Source organism: Crinia signifera, chromosome 3 (genome assembly GCF_055691185.1).
Source record: "Crinia signifera chromosome 3, ASM5569118v1, whole genome shotgun sequence".
Taxonomy (NCBI): Eukaryota; Metazoa; Chordata; class Amphibia; order Anura; family Myobatrachidae; genus Crinia; species Crinia signifera.
Genome location: NC_139219.1, coordinates 170,761,168 through 170,777,608, shown reverse-complemented (window position 1 = coordinate 170,777,608; position 16,441 = coordinate 170,761,168). Strand labels below are relative to the sequence as shown.

At 39.0% G+C, this 16,441-nt stretch overlaps 1 protein-coding gene across 2 annotated transcripts in view; it reads left to right on the top strand.

Moving 5' to 3' along the window:
* SOBP (sine oculis binding protein homolog) overlaps nucleotides 1-16,441 on the top strand; it is a 162,298-nt gene that overhangs the window by 46,981 nt on the left and 98,876 nt on the right. The window contains exons 2-5 of one of the 2 annotated variants that reach the window (XM_083176942.1): nucleotides 79-217; nucleotides 2,374-2,505; nucleotides 6,383-6,577; nucleotides 11,902-12,053. In XM_083176942.1, coding sequence (XP_083033068.1) covers nucleotides 79-217; nucleotides 2,374-2,505; nucleotides 6,383-6,577; nucleotides 11,902-12,053 — 618 coding nt within the window. The remainder of the gene's footprint in view (nucleotides 1-78; nucleotides 218-2,373; nucleotides 2,506-6,382; nucleotides 6,578-11,901; nucleotides 12,054-16,441) is intronic. The other variant, XM_083176943.1, reaches the window with a different exon arrangement.

Sequence of the window (16,441 nt, the reverse complement as noted above, 5' to 3'; positions counted from 1 at the left end):
ATCAGATTATTAAGACCGTTTAAATACTTATTTTTATTATTATTGATCACTGAAATAATTGGAATTTTTTTTTTTCAGAACTTCGCTGAAAATACCATGAATGAGCTCCTTGGCTGGTATGGCTATGACAAGGTGGAGCTGAAAGAGGGAGAAGATATTGATTTTAAGAATTACCATCCAGATGGGGAAGGACGGCAGCATATTTCTGTTCTCAAAGGTAATACTTTGATATAGAAGTTTATTATATGTGACCTCTACCCTAAATGTCTAAAAAATAACTCCACCTAGAACAAGGTTGCAGATCTTTGTAATCTCCTGTACGGGAGAAGCCCGGAGAGGAGACTCTCAGCAGGAGTTTGGGGGCGGAGCCTTAGCGTGCCATCATTAAGCCCCGCCCCCATGATGGAAACTGACCTGATTTACCGATTTCCTCAGAGGGGGCAGGGCTAAAATGACACGATTAGGACACTTTAGTCCCGCCCTCTCCGCGGAGATCGGCAGATATGGTTATTTAAACGGTTGAGGGGGAGGAAGCCACGATCAGGGGGGGGGGCGGGGGTCCCCCAGAAACCAGGAGGGTTGCCCACCTTTCTGGGGGACCGGGAGGGTGACCCGATTTTCGGGACCCTCCCGGCCATTCTGGGAGGGAAGGCATGCCTGACCTAGAACTAAACAAATTGTTGGCAATAAAGGGATTCAAATAATAGGAACATTTAGTGGCTCTTCTAACACCTGTTAGGGCCCAATGCCATGCTACTCTCTAGGCCTACATATAGCCTAACAACGCTAATCTTTTTTGTCTAGGGTTTTACTTCAAACACATACACACACACACACACACACACACAAACACACATATAAGAGAGTGCTGAGCTTCCTGTTTATTTTTTATTTATTTATTTAAGCAATATAGTCACAGGCCACTGCACCCCCATATGGGAATAGCAGGTTTGTGCATATATTTACTTTTTTTTTTAACCATTTTGTGATAACAGCTTTTTCACTCACCCCTATGTAAGCTAATTTATCTTAAACCTGTAACTGCTGCTTTCTTAGTGGTTATTCAGGAGTTGTGTTGGTGATTGTCTCACCTTTAAAATCTATGAGTTAGTTGGCAGGTGAGCGCTAAACAGGAATCAAGCATATATTCAGTTTGACTATGATGTGATTCCTGATGTCAGGATCTTTAGATATTTACTAAGATGGGAGTTCTATTGAAAATGGGATGTTGCCCTTAGCAACCAATCAGATTCTTCTTCTTCAATAGAACTCCCATCTTAGTAAATTTACCCCTGGGTGTCAGAGCAGGACTTGCAGGGGGCCCCTTGATGGCGGACTGCAAGTTTAAGTGCATTGATCAATCCATGAAGCAAAACCCCATTTTTATTTATTTATTTGTATATGAACTTAAGGTGAGTGAGTTTACTATGGTGAATAGATTACAGTATATAATGAATATATACATTACATTTATGTGTAACTTTTCATTAGTGTGCTTGCTCTACAAATAGATCGTAGTATACAACATGGCAGTGTGCATGCAGGTGCTTGCTTATATGACAAAACACCACCATCTAGGGCCACTCTATTTAATTTACAGTCATGTAACTTTTTAATTTTGATGTCATGATGACAGCAAAGTCAAGTAAGAATACATCTGTAGGGTGGGAGGTAAGCATAGAGACAGGCCCAGATCACCCGTTAGACGAAACAGTGCACATGATTAGGGGCCACTCACCTTGACAAAGGGGCGTTTGAGCCCTGAAATGTTGGTATTCTTGTTAATCTTTAATACATGCTCTTTAAACTTTCTTGGATGGAGTGCCATATATGGACATTTGCATCTGTTTGCTGGACTGGAATATTTGTTCAAATTATTAGGCTTTAATAGGTCACTACAATCTTGCCATGCCACTATTGTTGTATATATCTGTTAACGATTCCTTCCAAAAGGGAATTTGAGTGGGTTAGGCTACAGTGAATTACATTTATTACACTGTAGCACAATGAAGGATGTATGTGTTCGTGTGTATATATCTATCTATATACATACATACACACACACATACACACATATATATATATATATATATATATATATATATATATATATATATATATATATATAGATGTGCACATTCGGATTTAACCGGATCTCAAAACTGGATCTTATTAGTTATCAGCTGTCACATGTTTTGGCTCCAAAAAATGTGACAGCAAAATAGACAATAAGATCCCATTTTGAAATCTGGGTAAATCCGGATCTGCACATCTCCAATTTCATCAAATTGTATATGTTCCATTAGAAGCTACAATTGTATAACTGTTCGTACTTAAAATAATATTGTAAAAACAAGTGGGTATCCTCCTTAGGAACAGATGCTACTGAAGTCCACCCCACCCCTCCAGCGGGTGTGAGCTCCTGGTGGACTCCTGTTGGCTCCTTTTTTGGGGAACCCCGCATGAATCACCCAACGAGTTTCATCTTACATGACTTCTTCAGGGGTGAGACATCAAAATCAAAGTACTGTTGTATTTGTGTAATACAAAATTTGCAATTATATTAATAAAGATACATTTAGAAATATAATCTAGTCTCACTAGTTTTTCAATACAGATTCGCTGGATTTATTGTAGTTATTGGTGTTATGGTTGAGGTAATTTGGAGTATACCTTGTATCCTAGCTGTCCTATTTATATAAAACAACACATAAAATAAATATACATTTCTAGAATTTGGGGCTTGCCTTAAATATTTTATATATATTTATTAGTACAAAACTCTTGGTAGAAACATATGCAATAGTCTCAGACCTATATCACTATAAACATTATATTAAGTATAATCACTGATCACATTGATAAAACTATCTTCTTGACAATTTCATATATATAGTACAACAATTATTTGAAATAATTAAACATAGATGATAATTGTTAATATGAAGATACAGATACTTATTTGTAGCTGTCACTAAAAATATTGACTTATTATTATTATTATTGTTTATTTATCTGGTGCCAAAAGGGTTCCGCAGGGCCTAAGAGTACATAAATGGCATTACCTGGTAAATAAATATAGTTGCATCAGGGGACAGGACACTGAAGCAACTATTAGGGTGGCAGATATACACATATATATATATATATATATATATATATATATATATATATATTCTAAGAAAAGCACATGAGGATAGAGGGCCCTGCTTGTAAGAGTTTACATTCTATAGGGTTGGATAAAAATAATCTAATAATGCAATTATTGGCTTCAGGGGGTCTGAGGGGTACCTGCGGTGCTGTCTGCAAGCCGTGGTCAGAGGGGTCCCTGCGGCACTGTGTATTAAGTTGGCGAGGTCCCTGCAGTGCCTTGGAAATAACAAGTGCTATCCACCGGGCGGCGGCAGGGGAAGTGCTTCTGATTTTGAAAACACTGGCCGCACGCTGATTGGCTGAATAAAAATAATCTTCCAGTACCATAGAAAAAAAATCAAGAGAACCAGCGCCCTAGAACACACACTCAGGAGTACTACACCTATATAATACAAATTGTACCACGGTGTATTTTTCAGGTGCCAAGCAATCAGCTCCTAACTGGCCTTTTTCAAACACATTGGTATTCATCTGTCTCCACTTTATCCAGACTTTGATGAATACCTTTCAGTGAGTAATCAGACATAGAAAACATATATATGGCGTTATGCCTAATGATTTGACTAGTACCGTGACTGAATAAGATGATTATGATGGTTCTCTTGCTACTGAATAGAGTGAGTTCCCCCTAGGCTAATATGCAGTGATTTGTATGACTACAACCATTTTACTACTATTGTTAAATACACCACTGATGGGTTTTTAAATAGCTGACAAATCATTCTTACATATCAATTACATTTGTCAAACATGTTTTTATTCTGAATAATGTAGAATAGTATTGTAAATCTGTTTTGTAATGAAATAAAATGAAATGTAAGTATAAAAACAGGTCCATTTCTCTCTCTCTCTCTCTCTCTCTCTCTCTCTCTCTCTCTCTCTCTCTCTCTCTCTCTCTCTCTCTCTCTCTGTATATATATATATATATATACCTCAATATGTGCCTTACTTACAAAGTACATTATTTGCAGCAATTAAAACATCTTGCGCTATGTACATCCTTGCTCTGATTAGCTCTTCCCTAGGTATGTGCAAGCTTGGGATCAGACAGCTTGTGCTTCAGTAATGTCTATGTGATGCACATTGCACTCATGATTCCCTCAAGTAGCGGTTTCTCTGGAACTTCTAGTTTTTAGCTCTGAGAATCATTTTTGATCCTTGGCTACTGGCAGGTATAATTCAAGGTGATTAGTGAATGAAAGACCCAGCTCCATTACACAAAAAGAGGCATTACAATACAATATGATAACTCAAGACATGTAATCAAACATCATTACTAGTAGTACTAGTATTGTACAATTTAAAAAAAATTGTAGTTGACTATTTAATGTAAAAAAATGTGTAAGATCTAATAATTCAGCCATTAAAAATGCCATAGTCTAGGTACCATACCGTAGTCTAGGTTTGAGCAGCATTTGTGCCTACAGTAGATAATACCATTCTCAGTAGCTACATTTTATATACATGTGGATGTATTTGAGGGTTTCTATTGAAATGTCTCACATACTATCAGTGTATACTAATTATATGACCCTTTTTCTGTAAGACATTGCCATAGTTAATCAAACCTAAGAATGAGCTTAATGAACAAAGATGGTGCACAGCTTTCACATCATTAGCACATAGAGGCTTCTTTGCATATCATGTGCACAAAACCTTGTTTGTGGAGCCAAAGCAAATGTTCTCTATCCAGAAGTTCCTTTGCTGGATCATAAAGTAAGTTAATTACCATGCATAGAGCATTGCTGAGGTTTTTAAGCAGCTCGTTAATGTTACACCATGCTGTCCTCACAGTCTTTCATTTATGTGACCTCTTTGTAGCCGTAGGGGCCTTCTGTCCACTTAGCTATTCAGAATGCATCAGTCCCATATTGCCAACCACTGCTAACTCTTCAGACTTGACTTTCCTGTCTGCTGGCAAATGTATGTAATACATTTTAGTTTTCTTTTTAGGAATTATTATGCAAAATGGCATGGCTTAGTTCTCATTGACATACAGTACTCTCCACACATAAGTCTGTCCATCACCTTTATCTGATGTTTATGTTATTTAGAATGCATTGTAGTTTGGTTGTTTAGAAAATGCATACTTCAGTACATCACAACTGATGCAGTGTGCCACAATGAAGGAAACTGCAGTGCTGACTACGGTAGATAGATAGTCATTATCCCGTTGTTTCTACAAAATAAGGTGAAATAAAACATTTTAATGGGATTATTTATTATATATCCTGCTTACCTTTTAGTCCAAATCTGGCCCTCTGTCTCCTAACACTCTCATGGGGACCAAAATTCAACAAGCACAATTGCAACAGCAACATCTGCCTTTTTGTCTCCTTGGTAAAGCGCAACGGAATATGCTGCGCTATATAAGAAACTGTTAATAAATAATAAATAAATACAATCTGCATTTTACAAGATCTTATTGCACTATGGGCAAAAACAAAAGCTTTCTCTAATGGGCAAATCCATGTTCACTGCAGTTGGGGCAAATGTAACATGTGCAGAGAGAGTTGGGTTAGGGTGGGTTATATTGTTTCTGTGCAGGGTAAATCCTGACTGCTTTATTTTTACACTGCAATTTAGATTTCAATTTGAATACACCCCACCAAATCTACGCTTGGTGGTGAGTGCAGCTAGCCACCAAGCTCATAAGGGGCTTCAATGCTCTCGCCCCCTGTTGGACTCCTGACAGTCGGGATTCCGATGTCAGAGAAATGACCGTCGGAATTCCGACGGGCGGTAAGTTGTACCATATCCCTAAACACAATACCAATTGTGGGCCCCCTCCCTCAAACAATCCTTAACATTATATTTTAATTCCTGATTTATGCCCCTTAAATTTTTTGCTGCTTTTCTTCCTTATATTCTATTAAAGTATATTAATTACCCCCTTCACTGATTGCACAATGTCCCCTCACCTCTAACTATACGTTTGCAAGCGTCTCTCATTAGGTTTACGTACAACACTGAATGATTTCCGAAGATATTACACATTATTGGGGTAATTTATCTTGTAGTTGAAAGTTGTAGTCCTTAATTAACTGAGTAAATAAACTCTTTAAAAGTATATGCAATCTAAACCTTACCAGTAATTCAAAATATTAACAATAATTAAAATTGCATTTATTGTGTATTACTCTGCCTAGTATTGAATCAGTTGAGGCTAACAATATAACAATACAAATAAAATGCATCTTGTTACATTTTTGTTTTAATTTAATTTCAGAAAATTATTTGCCAAAACCAAAACTATCAGAGGACAGTGTTATCTCACCATTCAATACCAATATAAATTATTCAGGGCTTGCTTCAGGAAATGGGCTTGCAGAACTACCAGCGGGGTCAAAGGATCATGGAAATCATGGAAATATGCCAATTGTGGTACCCTTAATTCCTCCTCCTTTTATGAAACCATCATCAGGTACAATATGTTTTACTTACTTTGTGCATTTATTGTATTAGTAGAAAATGATCAGTTATATCCATATAATTCATGGATCCCAACTGTTCTGCCTGTCCTGATTTGAGTGGAATGCTTGCTATCCCACACTGGGGATTGGCATTTGCCAATAGGAGACACTGCAATTCAAAGGACATGACAACTTTACATGACAGGGAATTTGGGGTGGCATAGAACTTGTGGCCAGGATGTACCAAGCTTTGGAGAGAGATAAAGTGGAATTGTTGCCCAACACAACCATTCAGTCATTTCATAGAACATTTTAAGATAAATGACCTTTACAAACTGATTGGCTGTTATGGACCATTTTTCATCTATAGTATACAGTATATCTCGCCAAGGCTTGATACCTATCTCCCTAAATGCGTCACACTAACTTGTGATCACTTGTATGTACGGTGTCTAAAAGAACATTTAGGCAGGCAAACCTTTAGTACTTGTGGTCAAGCATTCATTATTATATGAATGGGGTTCTATATTTGTTCTGTAGCCAGGTGTTTTGGTATGGGGCTAGCCGTGTGTTGTGCTATGGGAATCAATAACAATGCATGCACAAAACTCATTGGGCGAGATGCAGCAAGCATCATAATAAGCTTGTGATGCTTGCCGACAGTCTCTGCATGCATACTGGCATTTAGTAACACCATATGCATGAATAAATTGGCAAAGTACAGCATTTGCGGCAAGAGCCATTCCTTGCAATAATAGGACTTCTGGGTTTTAGATCCGGCGTCCTATCTGCGCATGCATCCAAGGTCGAAGGATCCGGGCTTGGTGCATTCGTCAGATGTGTAGACATGAATATGCCGTGTGCTCTACTAGGCCTATAGGCAGATGTTTGCTTGAAAATTTATCACGCTCATAACTTATCCGAAGTAGTTGAGTTTTTATCATCAATTCAAAGAAGCTCTTCATCCTTTAAAGTTCAAATTGAATTTACAGTGCTCTATTTGTATGGTACATTATATTTCCATACACATCCGCATTACAAGCGTTATTATGATACATTATGAGTATTATGCCATTTTTTGGGGCTGAACGGCAATAAGTTATATAACCTGCATTACCTAGGTTATCTTGACATAGCTTTTAAGGCACGGTGTCCATTGCATGTTATCACTTTATGTATTTCCTCTCTTGTTGGGCTTATTGCCATAACGTAGAAAATGGTTTTCTGTTTCACTATAAGATCAGAGCTCTTTATGGTGATTAGATCCTTTTTCCTGTGTCTGTATCTTTCTTCTTCTCTCATGACCTTCTATCTCTTACCAGTGACACCCCTTTCTCTTGTCCTGTTCACACAGCAACAAAGTTGCCATTCTATACTCTGATATATTCAATTTCTCCACATGTTCAACCTCACACCCATATCTCACTGATGTAGCTAAGTTCTCACACTGAAGGCTTGCTTATCAGACGGTGTAACTGTGGTATTTGTTGAAGGACATTGGCTTATTATACCTTTTGAAACAGTTCAAGGTTCATACTCCTCTTAGTGTTGTTGAATTTGAATGACCATGTCATTATATATTCGTTTTGAAAATTTTAACCTTTGATGATATTTCCCAGAAGGAACCTTGCTGCGCAAACCTAAATCACAGAATATTCCTTTGTGAGCGTTTCCTGGGTGGCATGTTCATAGATTCACCTGCATGCACACAACATTCAGCATTTTCATGTTCTACTGCAGATTACGGGCCTTATTCGGAGAATGTGCAAATGCCGTCTCAGATGCAATCCTTGTATGCAGTAATTGTGCAAAAATATGGAAATCTTGCTGGGATTTGTAGCCACTGGTGGTGAATCAGATCTGCTGGTTGCATACATAATTATGTGTGTGTTGCACTCTAATTCTGAACATAATAAGAGGAGCTATCATTCCAAGAATGCAGGAGCACACTAAAAACAATCAAAACTATTATAATAAAATCTGCAATTTAAAATGGAGTAAAACTGAGGCTCTTAGCATTACTTTAGCATTACTTTTAGCCAAAAAAAGGAACCTGCCTACCATGACCAGTTGACTTCTTCAGATAAGTCTTTAAAATTCCTAAGGGTCAAATCCAGAGCATAGACACCCCCCCCCCCCCCCACACACACCTTTTTTGTCAAACATAATGCTATCACTCTCAGTTTTACTCCATGTTAAATTGCAGTGTTTATAATAAATGTTATTAATATTGCAATTTCTATTTTTTCTAAGTACTGTATATACTCAAGTATAAAGGTGCCCACAGACGCTACAATTGTACTGTGCTATGCGTTTTTGACTGTACAATGGTTCTATACAATTTTTCTTCCAGCTTGCTATGAGATGTGCACTTGGATGCATGTGATGAACCCATGTTTGTAATGTTAAATTTCAGATGTAGTCTAAAAAGTATGTGCAGCACGTACTTTTTTAGACATACAATATCGCATCGCACAAGCCCATAAACACCATCCAATAATTGTACATAAGATGCAATTTGTGCTTAAAAAGTACAAAACGCATTCGATAATTGATGTGTCTGTGGGCACCTTAAGTCGACCCGAATATAAGCCGAGGCACCAAATTTTACCACAAAAAAACTGGGAAAACTTATTGACTCAAGTGGGACCCTCACTCGAGTATAAGCCGAGGGGGGCCTTTTCAGCATAGAAAATGTTCTGAAAAAGTAGGCTTATACTCGAGTATATATGGTAACCTTATAGTCATGAAGCATGGCCATGAGTGACAGGATGTTGCAACCATTTTTACTGCATATAGGATTGAAAGATGAAAGCTTGGACACTACCCAAAATGGTTGGGATATAATAATATAATATAATAATTTGTATCTAAAAAATATTTACTGGTGTATATGATACTATAGCCAATACAATAGGCAGACGTAAACCATTGTCATTACCTTTCTCCTCTTTTTTGTCTCCAGAAAAAATACTATAATAGAGCAGATTTTGCATCTACTTGGATGTCTAATTTTTCAGCTTCTCAATTGCATAGAGTTTAACTGACATGGGGGATGACAGGTGGATGAACAGTACTGCAATATTCATGCAGTTTTCCAATTTTCAGAAATGTGCAGGTGTGATCCTTCATGTTCGCATACAGAGGGGTAAAATTATTAAGATGGGCATTCTATTTCAGATGGAATGGGATGTTGCTATGCTATACTATGCCTTATCTTCTAGAAGGTGCTAAATAAGAAGTCGATTTTTATTGGTTGCCTTTAGGAACATCCCATGTGAAATAGAACTCCCATCTTAGTAAATTTCCCACATAGTGGTATCAGACATCAGGTGTCAGGAGGTTGGAGCCTTTTGGTGGAGGGGAGTGGCTGGCATTGGGTTCTGTTTCACAAAACTGAGGCTTGTTGCCTCCATTTTGTGGTAGTGCCGGGGCAAGGATGACACAGACTTCCTGTCTCCAGCAAATGAGTTGCAGCGGTCATTCTGGGTATCCTGAAGATGACAAATAGTACTCTGCAGAGTGATCCAATGTTGTGTCCTGTTACACAGCAGTGGGTCAGAGAAGAAACCCCCTTCTACAAGATGACTCCTTCTACATAAGCATAGCTTAGCACAGTACCTGTATAAAGGTGCTGATACAGTGCTACTGCATCCATCCATAAGTTAAGCCCAAAGAATGAAGAGTTGTTAGTAAAATAGATGAATGTGATAGGTGACAAGATCCAATTCTAAATTACAGATCTTGTCCTAGGTTACTTCCTAACTCTTGATGACTCATGCCGTGGCCAATGGCCATGCATTGCAGTTCTTGCAGGAGACCCGAACAAGGAAGCAGCATGATAGCGTAAGCTTCCTATTCACCAGGATTGGCTCTTGTCAGAGCCTGTCTAAAATTAATTAACTTGAAAAATGAACTACAAAATGTACATATTTGGGGTGACATCGTGGGCATGTACAATATGTAAAGCACTGTGTAATTCTCATGGGTGGAAAAGTCTATTTCCGACAGATCTTTTGCACCTAGCATGAGGCTGGAGTGGTATCAGATGGTTAACAGTAGCCATGTCGACATTCATAATGTAAACATTATTGCATTGACATGGTTCAGGTCAGGTTGTAGAATCACAATATGTTCAGAATGTTGAAATTGGTTTAAATGGTTTGGATGCCAACTGTTACTGTTACATCTGCCTCCCTTTGAGTTAAACATCCCTTCTAGTCACGCCATGCCATGCTTAAATTCATTGTGGCGGCTGTATCTACATACCATATGCTACATTACAGTTTTTTCCAGGAACACACTGTAACGTTCCATTTCTGATACAGCCTCAGTCACACACTGAATATAGGCATGCCGTATTAGGACGCAAAATTAGCAAAAGCTGATACTTGCTCCGCTTTGCAAATAAGATGTTATTTAACAAAAAAAAAAGTCCCAAAAAAGATGTCACACGAAGCTCACATCTTATGTATGATGTGACTTGTATGGAGGACAGATGTATGTGGACACATCTGTAACTGGGTAAACATGAAAGGGGGTGCAAATACATATATTTTGTGTGCCTACACGGTAGATACTGGCAGCTTTTACATGTAGTCCAGAAATTCTGGATAGCTTTAATTTGAACAATTAGAATTGAGTTTGGGACGCCTCTTTGAAATCTAGATCTCTCTGTCCCACCTGATGTTAATAAATATTCTCCTAAATACAATAATACATTTACCTTAGGGTACCATTTATTAAAATATTTTGTGGCGTTTCAGGGGTCCACAAATTTTAAGAACCCCACAATGTCACATTTCTGGCAACCCCATACATTTCTATATTGGCTGTTGTGCTGCCAGATTTGCTAAGCTCCAGCATGCGAAGCCTACCAGAGCTTAGCTTTTCCTAACCTCCCACTAACCACTGGGATTGGTTTGCATCCGAGTTCCTGTACTGGCGATTCACCAAAGGTACATTCATACGCATAATAATTCCTTATTGCCTTGAATTGAGGCAACAATGAATCTTTATTTTTGGAGGCTAGCCTTAAATAATAATTTATATGATTTCCAGGCTTGATCATTGGCATCAGTGATTTGGATGGTTTTATGGCTACAGATAACAGATTTGGACATTTTATCATTGGTTACATGGAAATAACTCTGGGAAGCTTGAATTATGTTTTATTGCTGTTTTAGATTTGCTTAAGCCTGTATGATTGTATTTGCATAAGAAGCATCATGTAGCTTTAGTTTTTCATAATATAAAGATTTTTTGCAGGTGTATATTTTTGCTTATATTTGAACAAATATACAAATCATGTAATATTTCTTCTTCTATACTATAGAGGATGATGTGTCAAATGTGCAAATCATGTGTGCCTGGTGCCAGAAGGTGGGAATTAAGCGTTACTCCCTAAGCATGGGGAGTGAGGTGAAAAGCTTCTGCAGTGAGAAGTGCTTTGCTGCCTGCCGGAGAGCATACTTCAAGAGAAACAAGGTAAGAGACAGGAGAAACATCTACCGCCCAACATGGCTACACCTGCTTCTACTGTACTTAGGACTTATTAACATTGACATAAACATTGTAGCTATTCCTATTGCTTTCTGTCCCAGATGATATATCGACAGTCAATAAGTCATAGTCATGCGGCTACCAATTGAATTAGATAACAGGTTCAATAGGTCGCCAGGTTTAAAATGTTGACACCTTTTTTTTTCAAAAGTTTGGCTTTGTTTACTATCCACGTGGACTACAATTAGGAATAATAACCTTGCCCACAGTGTGGCGAGTCCACTAATTTGGCTCAGTTGTGGTTGAACACACAAAATGACACGTTTTTCAAAGGAAAATAAGTATTAGAACATGAGGACATGTGCTGAAGAAATGGTAGTGGATGAGTTGAATAGCCTCCTGCCAGTGGTCCTTAAGGCTACATCCAGGGCCACCGACAGGGGGGTGCTGCGGGTACATCTGCCCCGGGCCCCGACCTCTGGAAGGACCCTGGCAACTCATTTTGCCGACCACAACACCCCCCCCCCCCGACTGCCTCCGCTGTACTGCCTGCTTCTTTAATGCAGGACGTCGGCGGCCAATTTAAATGCTGCACTGGCTTTTGAGCCCAATCAGAGCTTGTATTCCGTTAGCCAGTCAGAGCGGCTGCTGGTAATTTTAATTTGCAGCCCGCGTCTTGCATTGAAGAACCCTGTGCTTCTGGACCTGCAGCAGGAGTTGGGTGGTAAGCAAATTCCTAGTGGTATCCCTGGCTATATGAGAACTAAGAACTAAGGATCAAATAGGGTTGAGATTATCTAAAGGTCAAAAAAATGGGCATATTGGCCAAGTGGTTCTTATTTGCCGTCAAATTCTATGTTTCTATGACAAAAAACCCCACCCTTATGTCAACCATTTTTCTTGTCGATCTTTTGACCTTGTCGACCGTTTCCACGTTGACCTTTTGACTGTCAACCTAATGTATGTCAACCATATGGTAATGACCTATTGACTATCGACCTTATTCATTGTCCATCTGTTAATCGATACCCGAATCCCACATGTATAATTACTGTACAGGACTCAGTTATGTCACAAAGCTATTATCTCTTTGTAACGTAAAGGTATTACCAACACATGACCAACCTCTGCTTTTTACTTACCACAGAAGTGGCATTTGAACATGCTGTCATAACCTGATCGGAAAGAGAACGAAGCTCCCGGTGGGCTTAGATTAGGGTTCTGTTCAATTAAAAGCTATTTGCAGCCCTGCATGCCGCGATGCGTATGTCTGTGTGTACGCACTGCAGCATCAATCAGCGTGGCTACATCTATACTTGCTAAGTGGGATATGAATCTCTTGCCTAGATGAACTACTAGACCTGGCACCTTTCATTGAGCCTGATTCAGAGATGGTTAGCAATGCTGCTGTGATCACGGTTGCCCTTGTGTAAATATGCAGATGTCAATCTCAGCCTTTCTTTTGTGCTGTACTGTGCATGCAGTGTACAAGTGTGAGATGCACACTTATTGGTGCACACTCATCTGCAATTGCAAGGACATTGTAAACACTTAAACATTGACACAACATTGGTTTGAACATTGACATTTGCAGTACCCAGGGTCTACTCTAGCTACTCTCCCCAAATTAACTAAACAGTAGCAGTGGATTTACTATATGGAATGTGGCAGCATTACCAGACATGTCATTGACAATCCCATAACACTCCATTTAATGAAACATGCCCTTTTTGTGCTTTAGGTCACTTCCCAGTCCCCACCTTGAAACGACCAGAGATTGAAAATGGTAAACCCCTTCTCAAGTGTTTGCAAATAGTAATGTTATAAGCATTTGTGACCACCATCGGATACTTGTGTTCTCATGTGCCCAGTAAGGGTTTCCAGGACTTTTCATGCATACGCAGTAGCAGAGAATCACTGCTGCGTCAGTCCCTGAATCATGCCCATTGACAAGCATTCAGTTCTGGTAGCAGGTGGCTGCTGTCTAGTCATGATGGCAACTTTGGGGCAGAAATGTCAACAAAGCTTCATGGTGGTTGTTCCTATTTAGCAGGTATCCAAGGAAATGGTTTGTATCCCCTCTTGCTGGTCTGTTTTGTAATATCAGTTAAAAAAATGAAATTGCCACAAATACGTGGCAATTTCACGTAAGTGTCAGCTAACTAATATGAAACGTCAACATATAAAACTGTATAGGTTTCTGACATAACGATAACATGATTATTTGAATGTATAAATAAAGTTTAGTACAAATTAACAACATATATGATCTGTAATGTCTATACCAAAGTGTATACCAATCAGAAAGTGAACACCGCATACACAGCACAATTATGGCTACATATGAAACTACTTAACTGAAGCTTGGTCTTCACTGTCTCTATAAACAATATTAAATTTGCCAACATGAATTAGCCAGGTGCTAGTCGAGATGTGTCAAACATTTTCTCCATCAAAAACCCCAAGGTTATACCTACTGTTCCATGTTATTAGAATTGACAAAACTTTATTACTTGACATTTAGGTTGCTGGAATTTGGTTAAATGCCAGTGACACTACATGTCAAACGCAATCACTTTTGACATGTGATGGTAATGGGGGGTCAGGGGAGGTAAATATAATCAAATGGATCATGTAGTGTCCGAAAAACTGCACCACACTACATGTGCACACCCGACTGCATGCAAAAGGCTTCTGGGTACCCATACATCGGAACCAATGGGTTCCACACTCATGTTTTTAAACTCACAAACAAGGAAAATCTATTACTTTGTTAACCCTTTCAGTGCCAACATCTCTGTGAGAGATGTTCAAAATATCTGCTAAAAATGCCAGTGTAATTCACATTTGATATATAAATTCAAATATATAAAGTTTTATAAAAAAAAAAAAAAAAAAAAAAAGATGATATTTTCTATATACTGTAAGGTAAACATTACAGGCCATCATGCTGAATAAAAAAGTTAGCTTGCCATTTTTTTTACACATATTTGGCCAAATTCACTTGGCACCCAAAGGTTTAACCAACTTTACAAACTTATCAGTGGAATTATAGTAGTATCAGGCACAAAGATAGCAGTTATTAACAATAATGAACACAATCTTTGCAAGAGAGAAGCTGTGAGCCCTTTTTGTTATGTAGCAATTGAGCTCTTGTGGATCTGTAATTAATGTATGTGTGGAATTCTAGAGAAATAGATCCGTGACCTGTTGTAGATCACCTCACATATTTACCCCCTTCTTAACCATTTTTTTTTATGATGAAGGTCAGATTATGTATTTGTGTTAACAGTGTAGAAGTAGCTCTCATCTTATGTTTGCTATGGAACGTTTCACAGAAGTACAGTTATGCTACTTGCTTATTGATTTTCATTTTTGGCCAGTACCAGTCAGATGCAGAAAGCCACTGTTTATTTGTACCCTAGTTATGCCACTTTACAACTTCTCATTTTTCAAACAACAGTGAAATTGCCATTACTCCTGCAAATATGTGTTCTAGGCTACGAGTCACGACAACAATTTAGGATCAGGTTACGTAACATATCTACAACTGCTGCAGAACTGCTACGTGATAGGATTTTGTGGTCAGTTTTGTTGGGAAGCTTACATTTCAAATGTACAGTATATGTATCCTAGCACAAATAAAACATATTATTTGTTTCAGTATTTGAAATATGTTTACCTAAAGCAATAACATTGAATTAATCCTGTCTACAGTACGGGAAACAGATGTGCAGATGGGATGATGTGCATATAGTGACCGCAAATTATACCGACCTTATACCACATTACCTATGTACAAAGGAAATGCTAAAGAAAAGTAGATGGTTAACCCGCCAAGTGACTTTGTCAAAATTGGTGCGAATAATGCCAAGTAATCATTTGTATTCATCATAATGACCTTTGATGTTTACCTTATATAGGAGATAAGGGATAATAAGGGACTTTTTACGGTTTTTGGAATCATTTTTTTTTACATACTTACCTGTCCCCTATGTGTCCCCGATGGTCCTTTGGCGTCCACGGAGTCCTCCGGCATCCATGGCAGGCCTTCAGCTTCATATCCGGCATCTCCAGCGGTCCCAGGAGTGCATTGTGCGAGTTCCCAGGGCCGGGGTGGGGGAATAAAAATACCCCCCCCCCGCCCCCCCACCTCCCATTCGTGGCAAAACACACCCCCCCGCCCCCCCTCCCACGATTCGCAGCACCCCGCGAACCCCCCCTCCCGCGATTCGTGGCAAACACTCCCCCCCTGCACCCCCCTCCCGCGACCCCCCCCCACTCCCACGATTCGTGGCACACCCCCCCTCCCCCGCGACCCCCCCCTCCCGCCATGGAGGGGACTGTCATGATTGTCTGAAGTATTAAGGAGG